We start from the raw sequence: 19,997 nt of genomic DNA on the forward strand, positions 1-19,997 counted from the left end.
CGTAAATGTAATACACCAACATAATGTGACGCAAGCTGAAACACACATCATACACATGTCAGATAATTTAAAGACCTCTCACCAATGCACTGGGCAGAAGTACATGAGATTCACAAAATCACATAATAGTGACTGGAAGAGTTATTGAATCACTAGTTCATGAATTTCACCAACCACAGCTTCGTGTTGATTTCCTCAAGCTTATTGCCCGAATAAAATAACTTTCTTCACACACGATGTAATACATTATGTCACTGTTTATCCTCACAGGAATCAATGGCTGGTGTATGGTGACCTTGATACCCTGCTATCTGAGTCACTCCATGTCAAATCACTTAATTTTGGAACTTTTCCTGCTCCACCACAATGGATTTCGATGAAATTTATGTTAACATTCGCACATGCTAAACTTGGACACAAAGTATTTTCCAATGTAAAACATTATTCACATGCTCTTTCCAAATTTCTACAGAATCAGTTCAAGATTGATTTTCATAAAAATTACAGATATAGATTATCTTAAGTCTACTCCTAGAAAATCTGTTATCCATAACTGATTTCAAAATTAGTCCCAGTTGCAAAGAGAGCAGGTTTTCAAGGGTCCAAAAAATCACGTTTGTTGTCCAAATGTACTAACAATACCTGAAAATAACAGATAAATTTGAGGAAATGTACCATAGCACAGGACTACATTTTAACAACCTGTTGACCATATTTTGTTGCATGTATTTTTGTGTGTTGACAAGTAATATCTCACTACAGAGCTTTGGTCCAAGGTGACATTGTTTATAGTTTACAACCTGATTGTACCTTGTGTGCCACCTAACAAAAGAATGGGTGAAACAAATAATAGAATTTTGTCAATCTGTGTAGCCACGAACACGGAATGGTTTATTTTTGGCACCAGTCATGGAAAATCTCTGTGTGATGAGACTGGTGGAAGAACCAAGCAACTGGCTACTCGCGCAAGTCTGTAAAGGGCATCTCTAAATCAAATATCAAGGCCAAAAACCTAATCCACTTTTACAACCAGAATATACACAAAATAATATGTTTATATAAAAAACAAAAAAAATCAAAGGAAGCAAAAAGTTTCAAGAAGAAAGATGGAGAGAAAGCAGCATGGTTGCCAGTACGAGAGATCATTGTCCATTTATACCACTTGATTCAATCTCTGTTCATATCAGCAAAGTTTCTAACGACAGGATAAATTTTGTTGTCCGATTATCTAGTGCAGCCATGTTAATCCTGAAATTGATCGAATTGTTGCCTGCCTGTCACATTTCCTCTATGTATTGATAATGAATAGTGGATTGGCAACATTATTAACATATAATGAAGAAAATTATGCACTGATAAAATTTATGTATCTTCATTCATTTTACTGTCCCAAAGGACAGGATGCTCCTTGGGTATCAGAACACCACCTCATTTCCACGGCCCTGTTTCTTCCGTATCATCATCTGGCCAACAGTATCTATTTCCAGAAAATGAATTGCATAAATTGGCTCAAAAACTTAAACATGTTGGTTCAAATGAGACTGGCTTTGGAGATATGTCAGAAAATGGTATTTGTAAAAGAAGTGTTGAACATACCCTATTTCAACAATTCACAAAAATTGTTATCTTACTAACAAATTCGTAGATTGCTGGAAAATATTGTGTTTACTCTATGAGATAAGGATCCAAAGTTTTGATGCCACAATTTTTGCACTTAATTTTGATTCAAATTATCTAACATTTTAACTGTTCATATGTGTAACATAAATCCTCACCCATTAGTGAACTATTTGACAGCCTTGAGGTAACAGTAGAAACTGCAAAATACTGAGAAAGAAATTAAATACAGATTAAGGTAACTGAGTAATGCATTTACATAACTGACAGCATGAGATAAACGATCAAATCATAACGACTGTTTATAGGTTGACAAAATTTACATACCATTGTTATTAGCTGCAGTCCACCTGGTATTTGACAGAACTTTCATCTTTTGAAGAAAAGTAATAGATGTGAGCTGACAACAATTGACATGCTATCTGTCGCAAAATCTCTGAAAAGATTAGATTTATATGAGAAATTATGAAGGAAATTTACAGGTACATGACATTTCCGAAACATTAAGTGAGTGTGTGTGTGTGTGTGTGTGTGTGTGTGTGTGTGTGTGAAAGAGAAGGGTTTGTCCACAGACATTCAAAATTACTTACAAATCATTGGCAAATGTGTCGCAATTTTTATGGAAATAGTATGGCACAAATCAATTTTTAAACTCCTTGTACATGATTTATTTTTGTGCATGGCTACATGTTGGGCATTTAATTTACTAAATACTATACTAGCCTACATTTAATAACACAATGGAAAGTCAAAATTTGGCCCTTACCCAATGGTAAAACATACTTAAAAATATGAAACATTTATCTTTCTTAACACACTACCAGTATTTGATTAAAAGTTTATGTTGCCAGCTTGAATTAATTTATAATACTGGGTAAATTATCAGTGTAAGTGCCGACACAATGTAAACTTTCTTGGGCCACAAGTCTTATTGATAAATAATGTAGACTAATTTTATCAGCAAGTGCTGTACCTGAAAACATTATTATTATTATTATTATTATTATTATTCTCAAACTTCTGTGAGCTATTTCTAGCTACTTTGATTACTGAATATATCCACTGTGAAGCTTCATTTGGAATATCTTGTTTCTTGAGGAGGCATCTCCAAGATGATGATGGGTAACAACCACATACTATTCGTCACTTGTTTCTTTTGTGCAGTATTTTCTAAATGCCAAGTTACTCAAAAATGTCATGCTATAAGATCTTAGTGAGTGGAAATACACTAAATACTTAAAGAAATTAATGTTTGTTTCTGAGGCTAGTAATGACGCAACAATTCTTTATGTACAATATTTATTTTGGAGTTATTCATTTTTTTTGTTTATATTACAAATTTTTTCCTTTAAAATTAAAAGATGTACCTTCCACAGAGAACCATGTCATTGAATTATCATCTTTAGTTCAGACTTATTTTTTACCCAGTCTACCCCTCTAATCTTCAGCGTCCTTTTATAGCACACTTCCAAAGCATGTATTGTCTTCCTGCCTGTCATTCGAGACCTCAATATTCATACAGGTCTCCCTAATTTCGCTGTAGCTGGCATCTGTCTTTCCCACATTCAGGTCTGCATCTACAGCTCTGCATTTCTCCTCTAGTCACTCTTTCTCTACCATTTTTGAACTTTCTGCCAATCTCAGTTTCTTAGATGTCTCTAGATATACTCCCTTCTGCCTTCTCATTTACTGCATTTTTATATTTTCCTCTTTTACCAAATTCAGTATCTCACGTGTTATCCCAAGATTTCCACCGCAACTTGTCTTCTTACCTATTTGATCCTCAGTTAGCTTCATGCTTTCATCTTTCAAAAGCACCCATTCATCTCCCATTACATACACCCCCCTCCCCCAAATCCGATGCCGAGTGTTCTTTCTCTAAATTCTTAACCACCTCTGGTACTTTTAACGATTTAATAATTAACCGAAAAACATACTGGTATTTTCTTCTGTCAATGTGTCTCTAATAGCATTAATGAGAACATATCCATATATCTACATCTGTATACTCAAGCCACCTTACGGTGTGTGACAAAGAGTACTATGTGTATCACTGTCAAGTCATCCTTTTCCTGTTTCAGTCACAAACGTTTTGCAGGAAGAACGATTGCCAGTAAGCCATCATGGTCTTCTTACAAGAAACCCATAGGAGGTCAATTCCTATAGACACTTAAGCTTTTGGAACTTCAACAAATCATACCACGATGTAAAAAGTTTCTATTGCAACTACTATCACTAATGTTGGCTGCGCATCTTGGCGCTTCTGCCCTTCCTAAATGAATATGTAATACAAAAGTCTGTTCTTCTTTAGATCTTCTCTGTTTCCTCTTATCAATTCTATCTGGTGTAGACCCCAGACCAATGAGCAATATTCATATATTGGTCGAATGAGGAGTTTGTAAGCTACCTCCTTTGTGGTCTTTCAATGAATTTGTCTTGCAGCTGCCTTTAACTGCAATTAGTTTTATGTGTTGATTCTATTTTAAATTGCTCCATACACATACTCCTAGATATTTTATGAATGTGACTGCTTCCAGTGATTGTTCTGCAGCTGTGTAACCAACAATAACGAGTCTTTCTGCCTATTTCTGCACAATAAATTACATTTGTTTATTCTGAGGGTTAACTGTGAATCCTGCACCAGTGTTGATCCTCTGCGGGTCTTCCTGTATTTTGGTACAATTTTCTAGCACTGTGATTTCTCTGTATACAGCAGCATCACATGCAAAAAGCCTTATCGAACTTCTGAAGTTATCCACTACATCATTTATATACATTCCTAAAGGTAAAGATACTATAATACTCCCTTGGGGTAGGCCTAAAGTTACTTTTATATCTGAAAATTTCTTTCCTTTGACAGAAATTTCAAAGAATGATTGCCTACTGAACACACTGGCTCCTAATTACAAATATTGAACATGCAAATCTATGTTTACCACATGACTGTGCTGGTGCGATTTATGGTAAATCGTTTACTTTGTTGCCAGGGGAACACAGTTTATCGTTTTAGGTTGTAAACAGCAATTAGTGAAAGCGTTGCAGTTTTGAGTACTGATAGTCTCACATGGTGAAATCTAATTTCTTGGGGTTATGTAGTGTGGAAAGTTTCTTGAAACTTCCTAGCAGATTAAAATTGTGCGCCGGAACGAGACTCTAACTCGGACCTTTGCCTTTCGTGGGCAAGTGCTCTACCAACTGAGCTACCCAAGCACTTTTGGTAGAGCACTTGCCTGCTATAATCTGCCAGGAAGTCTTATCAGCGCACACATTGCTGCAGAGTGAAAATCTTATTCAAGGTACTTGAAATTTTGATTGGACTTTGGGTTTCTTCCAAATGAGGATAGCAGGAAATGTATAGTGTCATGAACTCAACTCCGTAAAGCTTCACTAGAAAGGCGCGGATGTTGATTTTCTTTGCAACTGTACTGGACTCAATGTCACAAGAAAACATCTATAAGAAAGAACACATGGTTTGATAGGTCCAAGTTATCCATCGAGAAGAGTATAATTTTAGTTTCTTGTTGGATAAGAGACTATACGCTACAAGCATCACCTTTTGAAACACAATTTTTCACAAACATCATGTGCGACTACTACGGTTACTGTCAATAAGTCGCTATAGTCATGTACGTGTGTGTTCCAATCAGGGAACAAAACAAGGTTGTCAAAATAGATGAATCATATATAGCTACTAGGAAATATCAGAGAGGATGACCACTGAAACAGAAAGTTGAACATATCTGCACATTTGATGGTATTAAAAAAGAATCGCACAAGTGATTTATAGTTCAAGTTTATTCAAGGAGGAAGGAAACTTTGGTCGTCTGTAAAGCACTTTATGTTGCCAGGCACAAAAGTGATAACAGATCGCTTTAATTCATACACCACCTTAAAGAAAGGAGGATTTCAACATTGATTTGAGAGTCATCCCGTTAAATAGGAGTCGTCTGTTGATCCATCTGTTCACAAGCAGAACATCAAATGCTTGCGGAAATCTATCAAATCGTCCATACGGAGAGACTCATCCAGGAGATGGAAACAAACTCTACCTCTTTCAGTACCTACATTTCCACAATTTGCGGTTGCATGGAAAAATTGACCCTCCCAATATTTCTGACTGACATAGCAAGTATGTACCTGCATTATGGGAAAAAAGAATTGTTGCCAGTGGCTTATACGAGTGACAGTCCATGAAGACGTAGCTGACGAGTAAAGTAAGTGAAGTTACTACTTTCATTTGTTATTAATTTTAACTTAGTAAAAGTCCATCTCTCGTTGCTGCTCTAGTGAAAGCTGTAAACAGTGGGAGGGAATCGGGTGGTTGAAATCAGATATAGCAGGAAATAGTGGGGAGTCGTGGCACAAAGAACAGGACTTCTGGTCATGTCATTACAGGGTTACGAATACAAAACAAAAAAATACACCTAATGCGGGAATAGTTTTAATAATGAATAAGAAGATAGGAATGCAGCGACAAACAATGTAGTAAACACATTATCATGACCAAGATCTATACAAAACGAACACCCTCTACAGAAGTACAAGTTTATATGCAGATTATGAGATGTGATTTAATTAGATGTACTTTTCATTCCAATGGTTCCATAGTGAGCAGACCCTTCAGGAGTAGAACAGGTTGCTGGCAAGTAACTGGAAACTTGTGTTCTTGAATAATGAAGACCTTTCTGGACAAATGTAAGCAACTTTAAAGCACTGAGAAGATTACTCTTATTTCTAGTACTGATTCCATGAGTTGAGATGTTTGAAAAAGATATACACACACATCAAAAAAAGTTTTGCATCAGCCCGGTTCCCAGAACTTCTGAAGACAAATGTTGACTGTGGATATTGTATCACAGACACAGTCCCTTAAACGGTCCAGAGATTTCACTAAACAGGCCCAAAGATGTAAACAACCATGCATGAGCAGCGCCTATTAGATGGAGGGAGTCCGACAGCCAATCAGTTCCAGTCATTCCACCAGGAAGGAGGTACATGGTTAGTATTGTCTGTAGTTCAACCATGCCTAGATGGTCAATACCACAATTCGATCGCGTCTGCATTCTTACTTTGTGCCAGGACGGGCTCTCAACAAGGGAAGTGTCCAGGTATCTCTAAGTGAACCAAAACGATGTTGTTTGGACATGGAGGAGATACAGAGACAGGAACTATTGATGACATGCCTCGCTCATGCCGTCCAAAGGCTACTACTGCAGTGGATGCCCGCTACCTATGGATGATCGTTCAGAGGAACCCTGACAGCAGTGCCACTATGTTGAAAAATGCTTTTCGTGCAGCCAGAGGATGTCATGTTACGACTCAAACTGTGCACAATAGGTTGCATGAAGCGCAACTTCACTCCCAACGTCCATGGTGAGGTCCATCTTTGCAACCACGACACCATACAGCACATTATAGATGGGCCCAACAACATGCCAAATGGACCACTCAGGATTGGCATCACGTTCTCTTCGTCAATGAGTGTCGCCCATGCCTTCAAGCAGACAATTGTCGGAGATGTGTTTCGAGGCAACCTCGTCTGGCTGAATATATTGGACACACTGTCCAGCGAGTGCAGCAAGGTGGAGGTTCCCTGCTGTTTTGGGATGGCGTTATGTGGGGCCGACATACACCGCTGGTGGACATGGGCAGCACCGTAAAGCTGTACGATACATGAACGCCATCCTCCGACCAATAGTGCAACCATGTTGACAGCATATTGGTGAAGCATTCGTCTTCATGGATGACAATTCGCGGCGCCATCATTCACAGCTTGTGAATGACTTCCTTCAGGATGACGACATTGCTTGATTAGAGTGGCCAGCATGTTCTCCAGACATGAATCCTATCGAACATGCCTGATAGATTGAAAACGGCAGTTTATGGACGACGAGACCCACCAACCACAAACCGCTGTTGAGGAGTGGGACAATCTGGACCAACAGTGCCTTGATGAACTTGTGGTTAGTATGCCATGATGAATACGGGCATGCATCAATGCAACAGGATGAGCTACTGGGTGCTAGAGGTACTGGTGTGTACAGCAATATGGACCACCATCTGTGAAGGTCTCACTGTAAGGTGGTACAACATGCAATGTGTGGTTCTCATGAGCAGAAAAAAGGGCAGAAATGATGTTTATATTGATCTCTATTCCAATTTTCTGTACAGGTTCCGGAACTCTTGGAACCAAAGTGATGCAAAGATTTTTTTTGGGTGTGTATTTTCTAATGAAGAACTTCATTAAAAATAAATACATTGGGAAGCAGTAGTTAAAATTCCTAGTTCCCTAAACAGGCCGCTTTAGGATGTTCTTGAATTCACATCACAAGTTATTCTTATTACAAGTTTTTGGACCCTCAAAACCTTAGCTTGCTTTGAAAGTTAGTCTAAAAATTGTATATGACATTATGGAACAAAAGTAAACAAATCGCTATTCTATTAAATGGGACCTGCAAAGTAGACGGAGAATTTCTCCTTCAAGACTTACGAAATTTTTTTCCTAAAAATGTGTTCCTACATTTGAACGAATGATTTGGATAGTCATCTGTTTGCTCTTTCAGTATTTTGTAGAGTATCCATAATTATAATGACATTCTTCAACTTCTCTGCCAAAAACACACTGAAGCCATTGCTCACTTGTCAGGAATGACTGAATTCCATTTCTCCTGAATGCACGTAGTAATTTGTCTATGTTGCGTGGATGAGGTTTTTTGAAGACTGGAACCTGAGGTGGGGCTATAGTTACCCTATCAGTTTTAGATCTAGAGCGTTTCCAGGCCAGTCATCCCAAATAACAGGAAATGTTTGGCTGTGTGAGCTGTTGCTCCATCTTGTATAAGAACAGCACTGTCTGGATTTGGGAAATGACCATTCTGGACTGCTTGAGCCTAGAGAGAAACAAACCTTTCCTGATAAAAAGTACTGCTGGCACTCCTTTATGCATCAACCGCATACAATTCAGTTTTTCCACAGCCACAGATGGGAACAGCAACTGCTGTCTGCAATACTTGCTTTTGTCTGTGGTTGGTTGGTTGGTTTGGGGATATAACGGGACCAAACTACTGGGTCATCAGTCCCTTTTTCCTGTTTGAAGCAAGTCTCAAGGTACAAAAGCACCTAAAGTACGCTTGAGAAAGTAAAAGGGGGAAAACGAATGGGGAACCACACCTAAAATGAAAACGAATGGAAGGAACAAAAAATGGGGAAAACATACACCACAAGGAAAAGTAGAAGAAGGTATTAAAACCATAGAGCAGATGGTCTGGGCTGGCTGATCACAATGATAAAAGAGGTGAGCCAGCCACTATGCAACACATTAAAATGGCCACCCCAAAAAGACAAGGCGAGATGAACACATGTAAGGAAAAGATGACCACCAAGACAAACAAAGGCAAAGAAACTGCAACAGAGTTAAAATGAAGGGAGGGTGGCAGCCTCGGAGACAAGGCAAAATGCCCACCCTTAGATGGTATAAAAACCCACCTCATGAATAAAACGTAAAACTAAATCTGCTGCTGAGGCATTGTCGCCCAAAACCGAAGGTAAGGTGCTAGGAAGGTTAAAAGTCCACTGCAGAAGGGCTAAGGAAGGTGGGGAGTCCAGCAAGATGTGGACAACAGTCATATGTGAGCCACAGTGACACCGAGGTGGGTCCTTGCTTTGGAGGAGGTAGCCATGTGTTAGCCACGTATGGCCAAAGCGGAGTCGGCAGAGAATCACACAGTACCTGCGAGAGGCCCACATGGAGGACTTCTACACAATCTAGTCTCCCTAATGGTATGCAGTTTGTTGACTGTACTGAGATTATGCCATTCTGTCTCCCAAAGCTGAAAAACCTTGCAGCGTAATAATGATTGGAGGTCAGTTACGGGGATGCCGATTTCCAGAAGCAGTTTTTGTGTAGCCTGTCGCAAGTTCATTTTCTGGGATTCTGACGTGACCTGGGGTCCACACAAACATCACGGAATGACTAGACCATTCCAGGGCATAGATGGACTACTCCTGGATGGTCGCTACCAAAGGATGGTGGGGGCAGCACTGGTCGATAGCTTAAAGGCTTCTCAAGGAGTCAGTACAGAGAGGAAACGACTCGCCAGAGCATGAGTGGATGCGCTCAAGAGCATGACAAATGGCCGCTAGCTCTGCAGTGAAAACACTGCAGCCATCTGGCAAAGAGCGCTGTTCAATATGTCCTCCATGAACATGGGTGAAACCAACGAGACCATAAGCCATCGAGCCGTTGGTGTAAACGATTTCATGGTCCCAACAGACGTCAAGAATTGAGAGGAAGTGACAACAGAGAGCTGCGGGGTTAATTGAGTTCTTAGGACCATGTTAACAGTCGAGCTGAAGCTTCTGCCTAGATGTACACCATGGAGATGTAAGTGAATGGACCTCGAGTACAGGTGGTAAAGACAAGTACTCCACTTCACACAGAAGAGATCGGATGCAAACCACAATCATATAAGCCCTGACCTGGGCCTCAGAAGCGGCAGATGAGCCGCAGTGGGTAGGAAAAGCAGACGGTAATTCGAATGCTCAGGAGAACTAAGAATGCGTGCAATGTAACTGGCAAGTAGTTGTGCATGCCTAACCATCAATGGAGGAACTCTGGCCTCCACCAGGACACTGGTCACCGGACTCGTCCTAAAAGCTCCCGCTGCCAGTCTAACGCCACAGTGGTGCACTGGGTTGAATAAACGCAATGCCAAGGGCACTGCCGAACCATAAACCAGACTACCACAGTCAAGCGTGTTGGTGAGGCTGATGGGTCGATAGTTACCCACATCGAGCAGGGATCTGCCAGGTTTGAGAACTGGACTGATGGTGCTCTCTCACCATTGCGATGGATAGACGCCATCGCACCAGATCTGGTTGAAGATGACGAGGAGATATCGCTTCTAGTCAGATGAGAGATGTTTGATCATCTGATTGTGGATCCGATCTGGCATAGGAGCTGTGTTGGGACAATGTGCATGGACGCTGAGTAGCTCCCACTCTGGAAATGGAGCATTATAGGGTTCACTATGACATTCAGTAGATGAGAGGGCTTTCCTCTCCATCCGCTGTTTGAGGGTTCGAAATGCTGGGGGATAATTCTCCAACACGGAGGTTCGAGCATAGTGCTCAGCAAAGTGCTCGGCAATTACGTCTGTGTCAGTAGATAACACGCCACTGATGTTAATGCCAGTGACGCCTGTCAGGGTCTGGTACTCACAAATGCATCTGATCTTCGTCCAGACTTGGGAAGGTGATGTATGGCACCCAATGGTCCAGACATACCTCTCCCTACATTTCTGTTTCCATATTTTTATAAGCTGGTGAACACGGGCAGGGAGCCATTTAAAAGCGATTAGGTGCTCTAGGGAAGGGTGCCACTTATGTCGCTGTAGAGCTTGCAGATGCTCTTCAACGGCCATAGCGATTTCTGACGACCACCGAGGTAATGACTTTCACTGGGGGCTCCCTCAAGAACAAGGGATCATGATTTCTGCTGCAGAAACGATTGATCTAGTGACCTGCTCAACTACCACATCAATGGTACCATGTGGGGGGGGGGGGGGGGGGGGGGGTTCAACGGTGACAGCAGAGGTGAAAGCTTCCCAGTCTGCCTTGTTTAAAGCCCGTCTTGGTAGACGTCAGGGAAATGGCACTGGGAGACTGACAGGAAGATGGGAAAGTGGTCACTACCACACAAGTCATCGTGGACTCTCCAGTGGACAGATGGGGTAAGTCCAGGGCTGCAGATGGATAAATCAATGGCCGAGAAAGTGCCATGAGCCACGCTGAAATGTGTGGGAGTCTCAGTATTTAAGAGGCAGAGGTCAAGTTGAGACAGGGAAGTTTCGACATCTCTACTTCGGCCAGTAAGCACAGTGCAACCCCAGAAGGAGATATGGGCATTAAAATCTCCCAAAAGTAGGAAAGGTTTAGGGAGTTGATGGATCAGTGCAACCAATGTGTTCAGGAGTACTGCACCACATGGAGGAAGATATACATTGCAGACAGTTATTTCCTGTGTCACCCTTATCCTGACAGCCACAGCTTCAAGAGGGGTTTGAAGGGGGACAGGATCACTGCATACTGAGCTCAGGACATGGACACAAACTCCACCTGACATTCTATTATAGCCGCTATGTTCTTGTAATATACCCTACAGCTGCAGAGGGCAGGGGTTCGCATTGCCGGGAACTAGGTTTGCTGGAGAGTGATGCAGAAAGCAGGTGTAAAGTTTAACAGTTGCCATAGGTCAGCCAGGTGGTGGATAAAACCGCAACAATTCCGTGGGAGGGTGACATTATTGTGAGGCTGGGAAGGCATGAAGTGCACAAGGAGGCATGTTACGCATCAAGATCACCTGCTGCCACCAACTGAGTATTTGTATCTATTCCTATTGTGAATGAGTCATCAGTGAGATCCATGTTCTCAGAAGATGCTAAAATCTCCACCTCATCCTTGTGTGCAGAATTGGTAGGGAGTAGGGACTGGTGGTGTTGGGGCCACCAGAGGGTCCTTTTTCTTAGCAGACTTCTTTGTTTTTTGTTTTTGTTTTTTTTTTTTTTTGTTGTGATTTTAGGGCGCAAAACTTCTATGGTCATTAGCGCCCAGCCCGTGACTTAAGACAGTAAAAAACCGAAATTGAAAACCAGCAGCAATGGAAACAAACTCATAAAATTGGAGAAACCAAAAGTAGAAAGAATGCTTAAAAATCCATTACAGACAGGGGGTGGTTGTCCCAAAAAAAAAAAAACTTCAAATGACTGACGTCATTTCACTGTCACTAATAAACTGGAGAACGCGGTCGGCAGAGCGCGTGTCATCTGCTAAAATCGACGATAGATCAGGCGATAGCTGTAGATGGGAGCGTAACGGATTAAAATAGGGGCATTCAATTAAAAGGTGTCTGACCGTCCACGGCTGAGAGCAGTGGGGACAGAGTGGAGGAGGATCACCGCTTAAAAGATGTCTATGGCTAAAAAGACAGTGCCCTATCCGGAGTCGAGCTAAAATTACCTCCTCCCGACGACGCGTTCGGGAGGAAGAAGTCCAAGCGCAAGGAAGGGCTTTCACTTCCCGCAATTTATTACGGGGAAGTGTTGACCAATGCGCATGCCATAAATGAGCAACTTGGCGACATAAACCGCTCCGTAGATCGGTGAAGGGAAGCGACTGAATAGCTGGCCGAGGAAGAGAGACTGCAGCCTTGGCCGCCATATCGGCCGCCTCATTCCCACAGATACCAGCGTGTCCCGGGAGCCAGAGGAACGCCACCGAGACGCCCCCCAGGTGGAGCAAGCGCAGACAGTCCTGAATCCGGTGGACCAGAGGGTGCACAGGGTAAAGAGCTTGGCGACTGAGGAGAGAGCTGAGAGAATCTGAGCAGATAACGTACTGTATCCGCTGATGGCGGCGGATGTAGTGGACAGCCTGGAGAACAGCGTAAAGCTCCGCAGTATAAACCGAACACTGGTCAGGAAGTCGAAAGCGATTTGGGGTGTCGCCAACAATATGGGCACTCCCTACACCTAATGATGTTTTCGAGCCGTCGGTGTAAATAAACGTGGCGTCCGTCATTTGTGCACATAGAGCAGCAAATGCCCGACGATAAACAAGTGTAGGGGTACCATCCTTGGGAAATTGACAAAGGTCACGGAGCAGGCAGATCCGGGGACGGAGCCAAGGCGGTGCTGTACCCCAAGTTGTCAAAAAGGTTTTCGGAAAGCGGCAGGAAAGAGAATCGAGCAATTGACGGAAGCGGACTCCCGGGGGTAGTAGGGAGGAGGAGCGGCCTGCATACCCTACATCAAAGGAGGCGTCGAAAAAAAGGTCATGGGCTGGATTAGCAGGCATGGAAGACAGATGGCTAGCATAACGACTCAGGAGGACTGCTCGCCGATTGGACAGCGGAGGTTCAGCAGTCTCAGCATAAAGGCTTTCCACAGGGCTAGTGTAAAAAGCTCCAGACACTAAACGTAATCCACGGTGGTGGATAGAGTCGAGACGCCGAAGAATAGACGGCCGAGCAGAGGAGTAGACTATGCTTCCGTAATCCAATTTTGAGCGCACTAAGGCGCGATAGAGGCGGAGAAGGACCACTCGGTCCGCTCCCCAGGAGGTACCATTCAGGACACGGAGGGTGTTAAGCGATCGCAGACAGCGAGCAGAAAGATAGGAGACGTGGGAGGACCAGCACAGTTTTCTGTCAAACATAAGACCCAAGAATTTAGCGACGTCTGAAAACGGAAGGTTGACAGGACCTAGATGTAAGGAGGGCGGAAGAAACTCCTTACGTCGCCAAAAATTGACACAAACGGTCTTACTGGGTGAGAAACGGAAGCCGGTTTCGATGCTCCACGAGTGGAGGCGATCAAGACATCCTTGAAGACTTCGTTCAAGAAGGCTGGTCCGTTGAGAGCTGTAGTAGATCGCAAAATCGTCCACAAAGAGGGAGCCCGAGACATCAGGAAGGAGACAATCCATAATTGGATTTATGGCGATGGCAAACAGTACAACACTCAGCACGGATCCCTGGGGTACCCCGTTTTCTTGGGAGAAAGTACGGGAGAGAGTAGTGTTCACCGGCACCCTAAAAGTGCGCTCTGCCATAAATTCGCGAAGAAAAACGGGCAGCCGGCCTCGAAAGCCCCAAGAGAACAGTGTGCGGAGGATGCCTGTCCTCCAACAGGTATCGTATGCTCTCTCCAGATCGAAAAATATTGCTACCGTTTGGCGTTTCCGGAGAAAATTGTTCATGATATAAGTGGAGAGAGCAACAAGATGGTCAACTGCAGAACGATGCTTCCGGAATCCGCATTGGGCTGGTGTTAAAAGACTGCGGGATTCCAGCCACCAAGCTAAACGGTAATTCACCATACGCTCCAAAACCTTACAGACACTACTCGTGAGAGAAATGGGGCGATAGCTAGAGGGGAGATGTTTGTCCTTTCCAGGTTTCGGAACAGGAACGACAATAGCTTCCCGCCATCGTTTGGGAAAGGTACTGTCGGTCCAAATTCGATTATAAAGGCGAAGGAGGTAACGTAGACTAGGGGTTGATAAATGCAGCAACATTTGGACATGGATACCATCCGGTCCCGGGGCGGAGGAGCGAGAAGATGAGGGGGCATGTTGGAGTTCCCGCATGGAGAAAACAGTATTGTAGCTTTCGTGATTTTGAGAGGAGAAAGCAAGAGGTCGCACTTCCGCTGCACGTTTCTTCGGGAGAAACGCTGGCGGGTAATTTGAAGAGCTCGAAATCTCAGCAAAGTGCTGACCCAACGAGTTAGAAATTGCGACGGGGTCCACTAAGGTATCATGCGCGACAGTGAGCCCAGAGACCGGGGAGAAACTAGGCGCGCCTGAGAACCGTCGAAGCCGACTCCAAACTTCCGAGGAGGGAGTGAAGGTGTTAAATGAGCTAATAAAGAATTTCCAGCTTGCCTTCTTGCTATCGCGGATGACGCGACGGCATCGCGCACGGAGCTGCTTATAGCGGATACAGTTGGCCAAAGTAGGATGGTGACGGAAAATGCGAAGAGCACGTCGCCGCTCACGTATTGCATCACGGCATGCCTCGTTCCACCAAGGAACTGGGGGGCGCCGGGGCAATTCGGAGGTGCGTGGTATTGAACGTTCCGCAGCTGTAAGGATAACGTCGGTAATATGTGTGACCTCATCGTCGACGCTGGGAAAGCGACGGTCATCGAATGTCGCGAGAGACGAAAAAAGTGTCCAATCGGCTTGGGCAAACTTCCAGCGTCGCGGGCGCATATATGGCAGTTGAGGCTGCAGTCTGAGGACACATGGAAAGTGGTCACTCGAGTGTGTATCATCAAGGGCGAACCATTCGAAGCGCCGAGCTAGCGGAACAGTGCCGACCGCAAGGTCCAAATGAGATAAATTTGTCGTGGAGGCAGACAAAAATGTGGGGACCCCAGTGTTGAGGCAAACTAGATCCGCTTGGTGGAAGACGTCTAGCAATATGGAGCCACGTGGACAAGGATGTGGAGATCCCCAAAGCGGGTGGTGGGCATTGAAGTCCCCAACCAGCAAATAGGGGGGTGGAAGCTGACCAAGAAGATGAAGGAGATCAGCTCGTGCCATTGGTGTGGACGATGGAATGTATACAGTACAAAGAGAGAACGTGTATCCGGAAAGGGAAAGACGGACGGCGACAGCTTGGAAGGAACTGTTTAAGGGGATTGGGTGATAATGGAGAGTATCATGGAGAAGAATCATGAGTCCTCCATGGGCTGGAGAGCCTTCAACAGACGGGAGATCATATCGGACGGACTGAAAATGAGGGAGAACAAAGCGGTCATGGGGACGCAGCTTTGTTTCCTGAAGACAGAAGATGACCGGCGAGTAGGATCTTAAGAGGATCGACAATTCATCCCTATTGGCTCGAATGCCGCGGATATTCCAGTGGATAATGGACATGGGGTGAACAGAAAATGGAGGACTGACCAAAGTTGCTGTCAAGTCAAAGACTGCTCGGAGCTAGCGACCGACAGCATGGAATGGCAGTCAGCCGAAGGCAGAAGATCCTGATCCATAGGTTGGTCAGGAGCAGCTCCTGCCACCAGCGATTGGCCGGTTGACCGGCCACCAGCAGTGCGCCTCGGCGACACAGAAGACGGCCGAGGGCGATTTCCGCCAGGTGGTGCTGTAGATGGGACACGCCTTGGCGGAGAAGGAGAGGAACTGGGTTTCTTTGTAGCCTTCTTGGAAGAATGATGTTTAGATGGAGGAACCGATGGTTGGGAAGTTGCGGTACGTAAAAACTCTTCACGAGTATGCTCTTTTTTCGAAGACTTGGCGTCCGACTTTTGGGCTCGAGATTTAGCAGAACCCGACGAAGGGTGAGCCATAGAGTGGGCAGGCGAAATTGGTGAGGTTGAACGAGCGATCTTTGCGCTGGCCGATCTGATGACCGTGGCACTAAAGGTGAGGTCGCAAGTCTGCGTGGCCGCCTCCTTCGTTGGCCGAGGAGAAGCAAGGACAGTGCTATATTTTTCTGTCTGAGGCACGGTGGGCTTGCGACTGGCGAATAATTTTCGAGCAGCAAAGGTCGACACCTTTTCCTTCACTCTTATTTCCTGGATGAGCTTTTCGTCCTTAAAAACGGGGCAATCTCAAGAGGAAGCAGCGTGGTCACCCATACAGTTGATGCAGCGAGGGGATGGAGGTGGACAAGCACCCTCATGGGCATCCTTGCCACACGTAACACATTTGGCTGGATTGGAACAGGACTGGCTGGTGTGATTGAACCGCTGACATCGATAGCAACGCGTAGGGTTTGGGACGTAAGGGCGAACGGAAATTATCTCATAGCCAGCTTTGATTTTCGATGGGAGTTGAACTGTGTCAAATGTCAAGAAGACAGTGCGGGTTGGAATGATGTTCGTGTCAACCCGTTTCATTACTCTATGAACTGCCGTTACGCCCTGGTCAGACAGATAGTGCTGAATTTCTTCGTCAGACAATCCATCGAGGGAGCGTGTATAAACGACTCCACGCGAGGAATTTAAGGTTCGGTGCGGTTCCACCCGGACAGGAAAGGTGTGGAGCAGAGAAGTACGCAGCAATTTTTGTGCCTGGAGGGCACTGTGTGTTTCTAACAACAGGATGCCATTCCGTAATCTGGAACAAGACTTTACAGGACCTGCAATTGCGTCGACACCTTTCTGAATAATGAAAGGGTTGACCGTGGAGAAGTCGTGACCTTCATCAGTCCGAGAAACAACAAGGAACTGTGGCAACGATGGAAGAATCGTCTGTGGCTGAGACTCAGTATACTTACGTTTGTGAGCAGACATAGTGGAAGGTGAGGAAACCATTGCGGAAGAATCCCCCATGATTACCGGCGTCTCCGATGGCGCGCTCCTCCCTTGTGGGGGCCCTCTCTGAGGGCACTCCCGCCTTAGGTGATTGTTCACACCTCAGGTCACACCTCCCGACAAACGGACGGAGGGACCAATCGGCATTTTCGGAAGGTATCAGCTCGGGTAATCACCCCTCCCTGGGCCTGGCCGTTACCAGGGGGTACGTACGTGTCCTACCTGTCTACCCGGGGCGGGGAATTACGCGTTACCCCGTCACCGGCTACGCACGAAGGGCGTGGGTCGGCCTTCAGACACGCACAGGGAGGAATAAAGAGAAAGGGAAAGGAAAGAAGAGAGGTCTCAAACGCCGCAGCGGAGAATAGGGAGAGAGAAGAGGTAAGGAAAAAGGGAAGGACAAAGGAAGGAAGAAGACATAAAAGCAAGAAAGGCGAAGAATGCAGTACATTTACGAGCGTCCGTCTCCGGACGTAGGCACAAACCATACTCCCAGATGGGGAGAAAGGGAAGGAAAGAGCCAGAGGTGAGGGGAGGAGGGGCGAAGATAGGGATGGGGAAGGATGCGGAATGGGAAGGTATGCAGCCCGGAAAGGAAGGAAGGCCACATTAGCTCGGGGTCCCGTGCTTGCTATGCACGTATCCACAAAAGAGTTGTGGACCCCCTGGGGGGAGACTTCTTTGTTTGCTTGCCCTCTCGCTTCTCTTCAGAAGCTTGCTGCGAGGACTTCTCCGAAGTAGCTTCAGGCACAGAGGAAGACTGAAGATATTCATCCAGCAGCTTTTGGCTCCTTTAGCCACTGGTAAGTATCTGTTGTGGCATTAGTGGAGACCTTGGGAGAGAGGGTCCCAAGGGACCCCTTCCACACAAGAGGAGCCGAAGGAGGCTGTTGTTTCTCCGGCTGGGGGGAGGGGACCGATGTCCCCCATGTTTGGGGGAGCCTTGCTCCCGAAGTAGGTACTTTGGGAGCAACGGAAGGAGATTTTACCCCTACCACCAAGGGGGCAGATGTATTCTCGAGGCCTGGAGGGCCCACTGTTTGTGGCAGAGAGAGTGGTATGACTGGTACTCATGACAGCGATAGTAATGTAGCTGCAGCATATGTGGACATTGACGCATTGGTGTGTAATCTTCCAAATTTAAGTTTAGCCTCTGGGTAAGTCAACCGGTCCAGGGTCTTGTACTCCATGATTTTCTGCTCCTTATGGAGTACTGTGCAGTCTGGCAAGCAAGGGGAGTGCTGCTCTCCACAGTTGATGTATGTGGGAGGAGGCACACATGGAGTATCTGGATGCAGAGGACGTCCGCAGTGCCAACATGTGGCACTGGAAGTGCAGCAGGAAGACATGTGCCCAAATTTCCAGCACTTAAAGTATCGCATAGGGGGAGGGACGTACAGTTTAATGTCACAGTGGTGAACAATCACGTTGGCCTTTTCAGGCAATAAATCACCCTCACAGGTCAAGATGAAGGCACCGGTAGCAACCCTGTTGTCTTTAGGTCTCCTGTAAATACGCTGGATGAAATGAACACACCGCCATTCTAGATTGGCACGGAACTCATCTTCAGACTGCAAGAGGAGGTCGTGATGGAAAATAATCCCCTGCACACTGTTGAGGCTTTTATGGGGAGTGACAGAAACAGGAATATCACCCAGCCAGTCACAAGTGAGTAACACCCGGGATTGGGCTGGAGATGCTGTCTGGATCAAGACTGCACCACTTATCATCTTGAACAGTGCTGTCACTTGCCCAAACTTATCCTCAAGATGTTCAACAAAAAATTGAGGCTTCGTAGGTAGAGAGGAGTCCCCATCCATTCTGCTGCAGACAAAATACCAAGGTGAACACAGTTCTCGTCTTTCTCTAGCCCTATGTTCCTCCCATGGTGTAGCGAAGGAGGGGAACGATTTACAGTCTTATCTGTCAGCATTGTACTCGATCTTGTCCTTAGAGACTGCTGGCACCATATATTCACCAGCAAGAGATGATTTAGTCCGCTTCATTGTAGGTCATCCACTCTTACGCCACCCACTCCGAACAGGGGCTCTCCCCATGGGCACCACCCAGCCGGTGGCCACAGCGAAGGCCACTAGGCATGATGGCAATTGCCGGGAGTCCTGATGCCTCAGGAAGACAGGCATCTACAGCTTGGCATACTTGGGGAGGTTACAGTTCAGGCATCAGCAGTGTGATCCCTGTGTTGTCAGGGGGCTACCACCAAATGGGTACATGACAGCCCTGCCACAACGAACTGGCTACCGTGCTGGATATTGGGCGCTGAGAAATCAAATACTGTCATGGGGGAAAACAGGACAGGAAACAACGGAAGAAGATGATGTTGTTGTAGTTGTTGTTGTCTTCAGTCCTGAGACTGGTTTGATGCAGCTCTCCATGATACCCTATTCTGTGCAAGTTTCTTCATCTCCCAGTACCTACTGCAACCTACATCCTTCTGAATCTGCTTAGTGTATTCATCTCTTGGTCTCCCTCTACGATTCTTACCCTCCACACTGCCCTCCAAAGCTAAATTTGTGA

The 19,997-nt window shown here is 45.3% G+C and overlaps 1 protein-coding gene across 1 annotated transcript in view; it reads right to left on the bottom strand.

The window, feature by feature from the left end:
* Positions 1–19,997, bottom strand: part of LOC126175109 (uncharacterized) — a 46,888-nt gene that overhangs the window by 19,375 nt on the left and 7,516 nt on the right. Inside the window, exon 2 of the mRNA XM_049921665.1 lies at positions 1,945–2,053. Within this exon, the coding sequence (XP_049777622.1) occupies positions 1,945–1,990 (46 nt within the window). The 5' untranslated portion in view covers positions 1,991–2,053. The remainder of the gene's footprint in view (positions 1–1,944; positions 2,054–19,997) is intronic.

This window comes from Schistocerca cancellata, chromosome 1 (assembly GCF_023864275.1).
Source record: "Schistocerca cancellata isolate TAMUIC-IGC-003103 chromosome 1, iqSchCanc2.1, whole genome shotgun sequence".
In the NCBI taxonomy this organism is placed as follows: domain Eukaryota; kingdom Metazoa; phylum Arthropoda; class Insecta; order Orthoptera; family Acrididae; genus Schistocerca; species Schistocerca cancellata.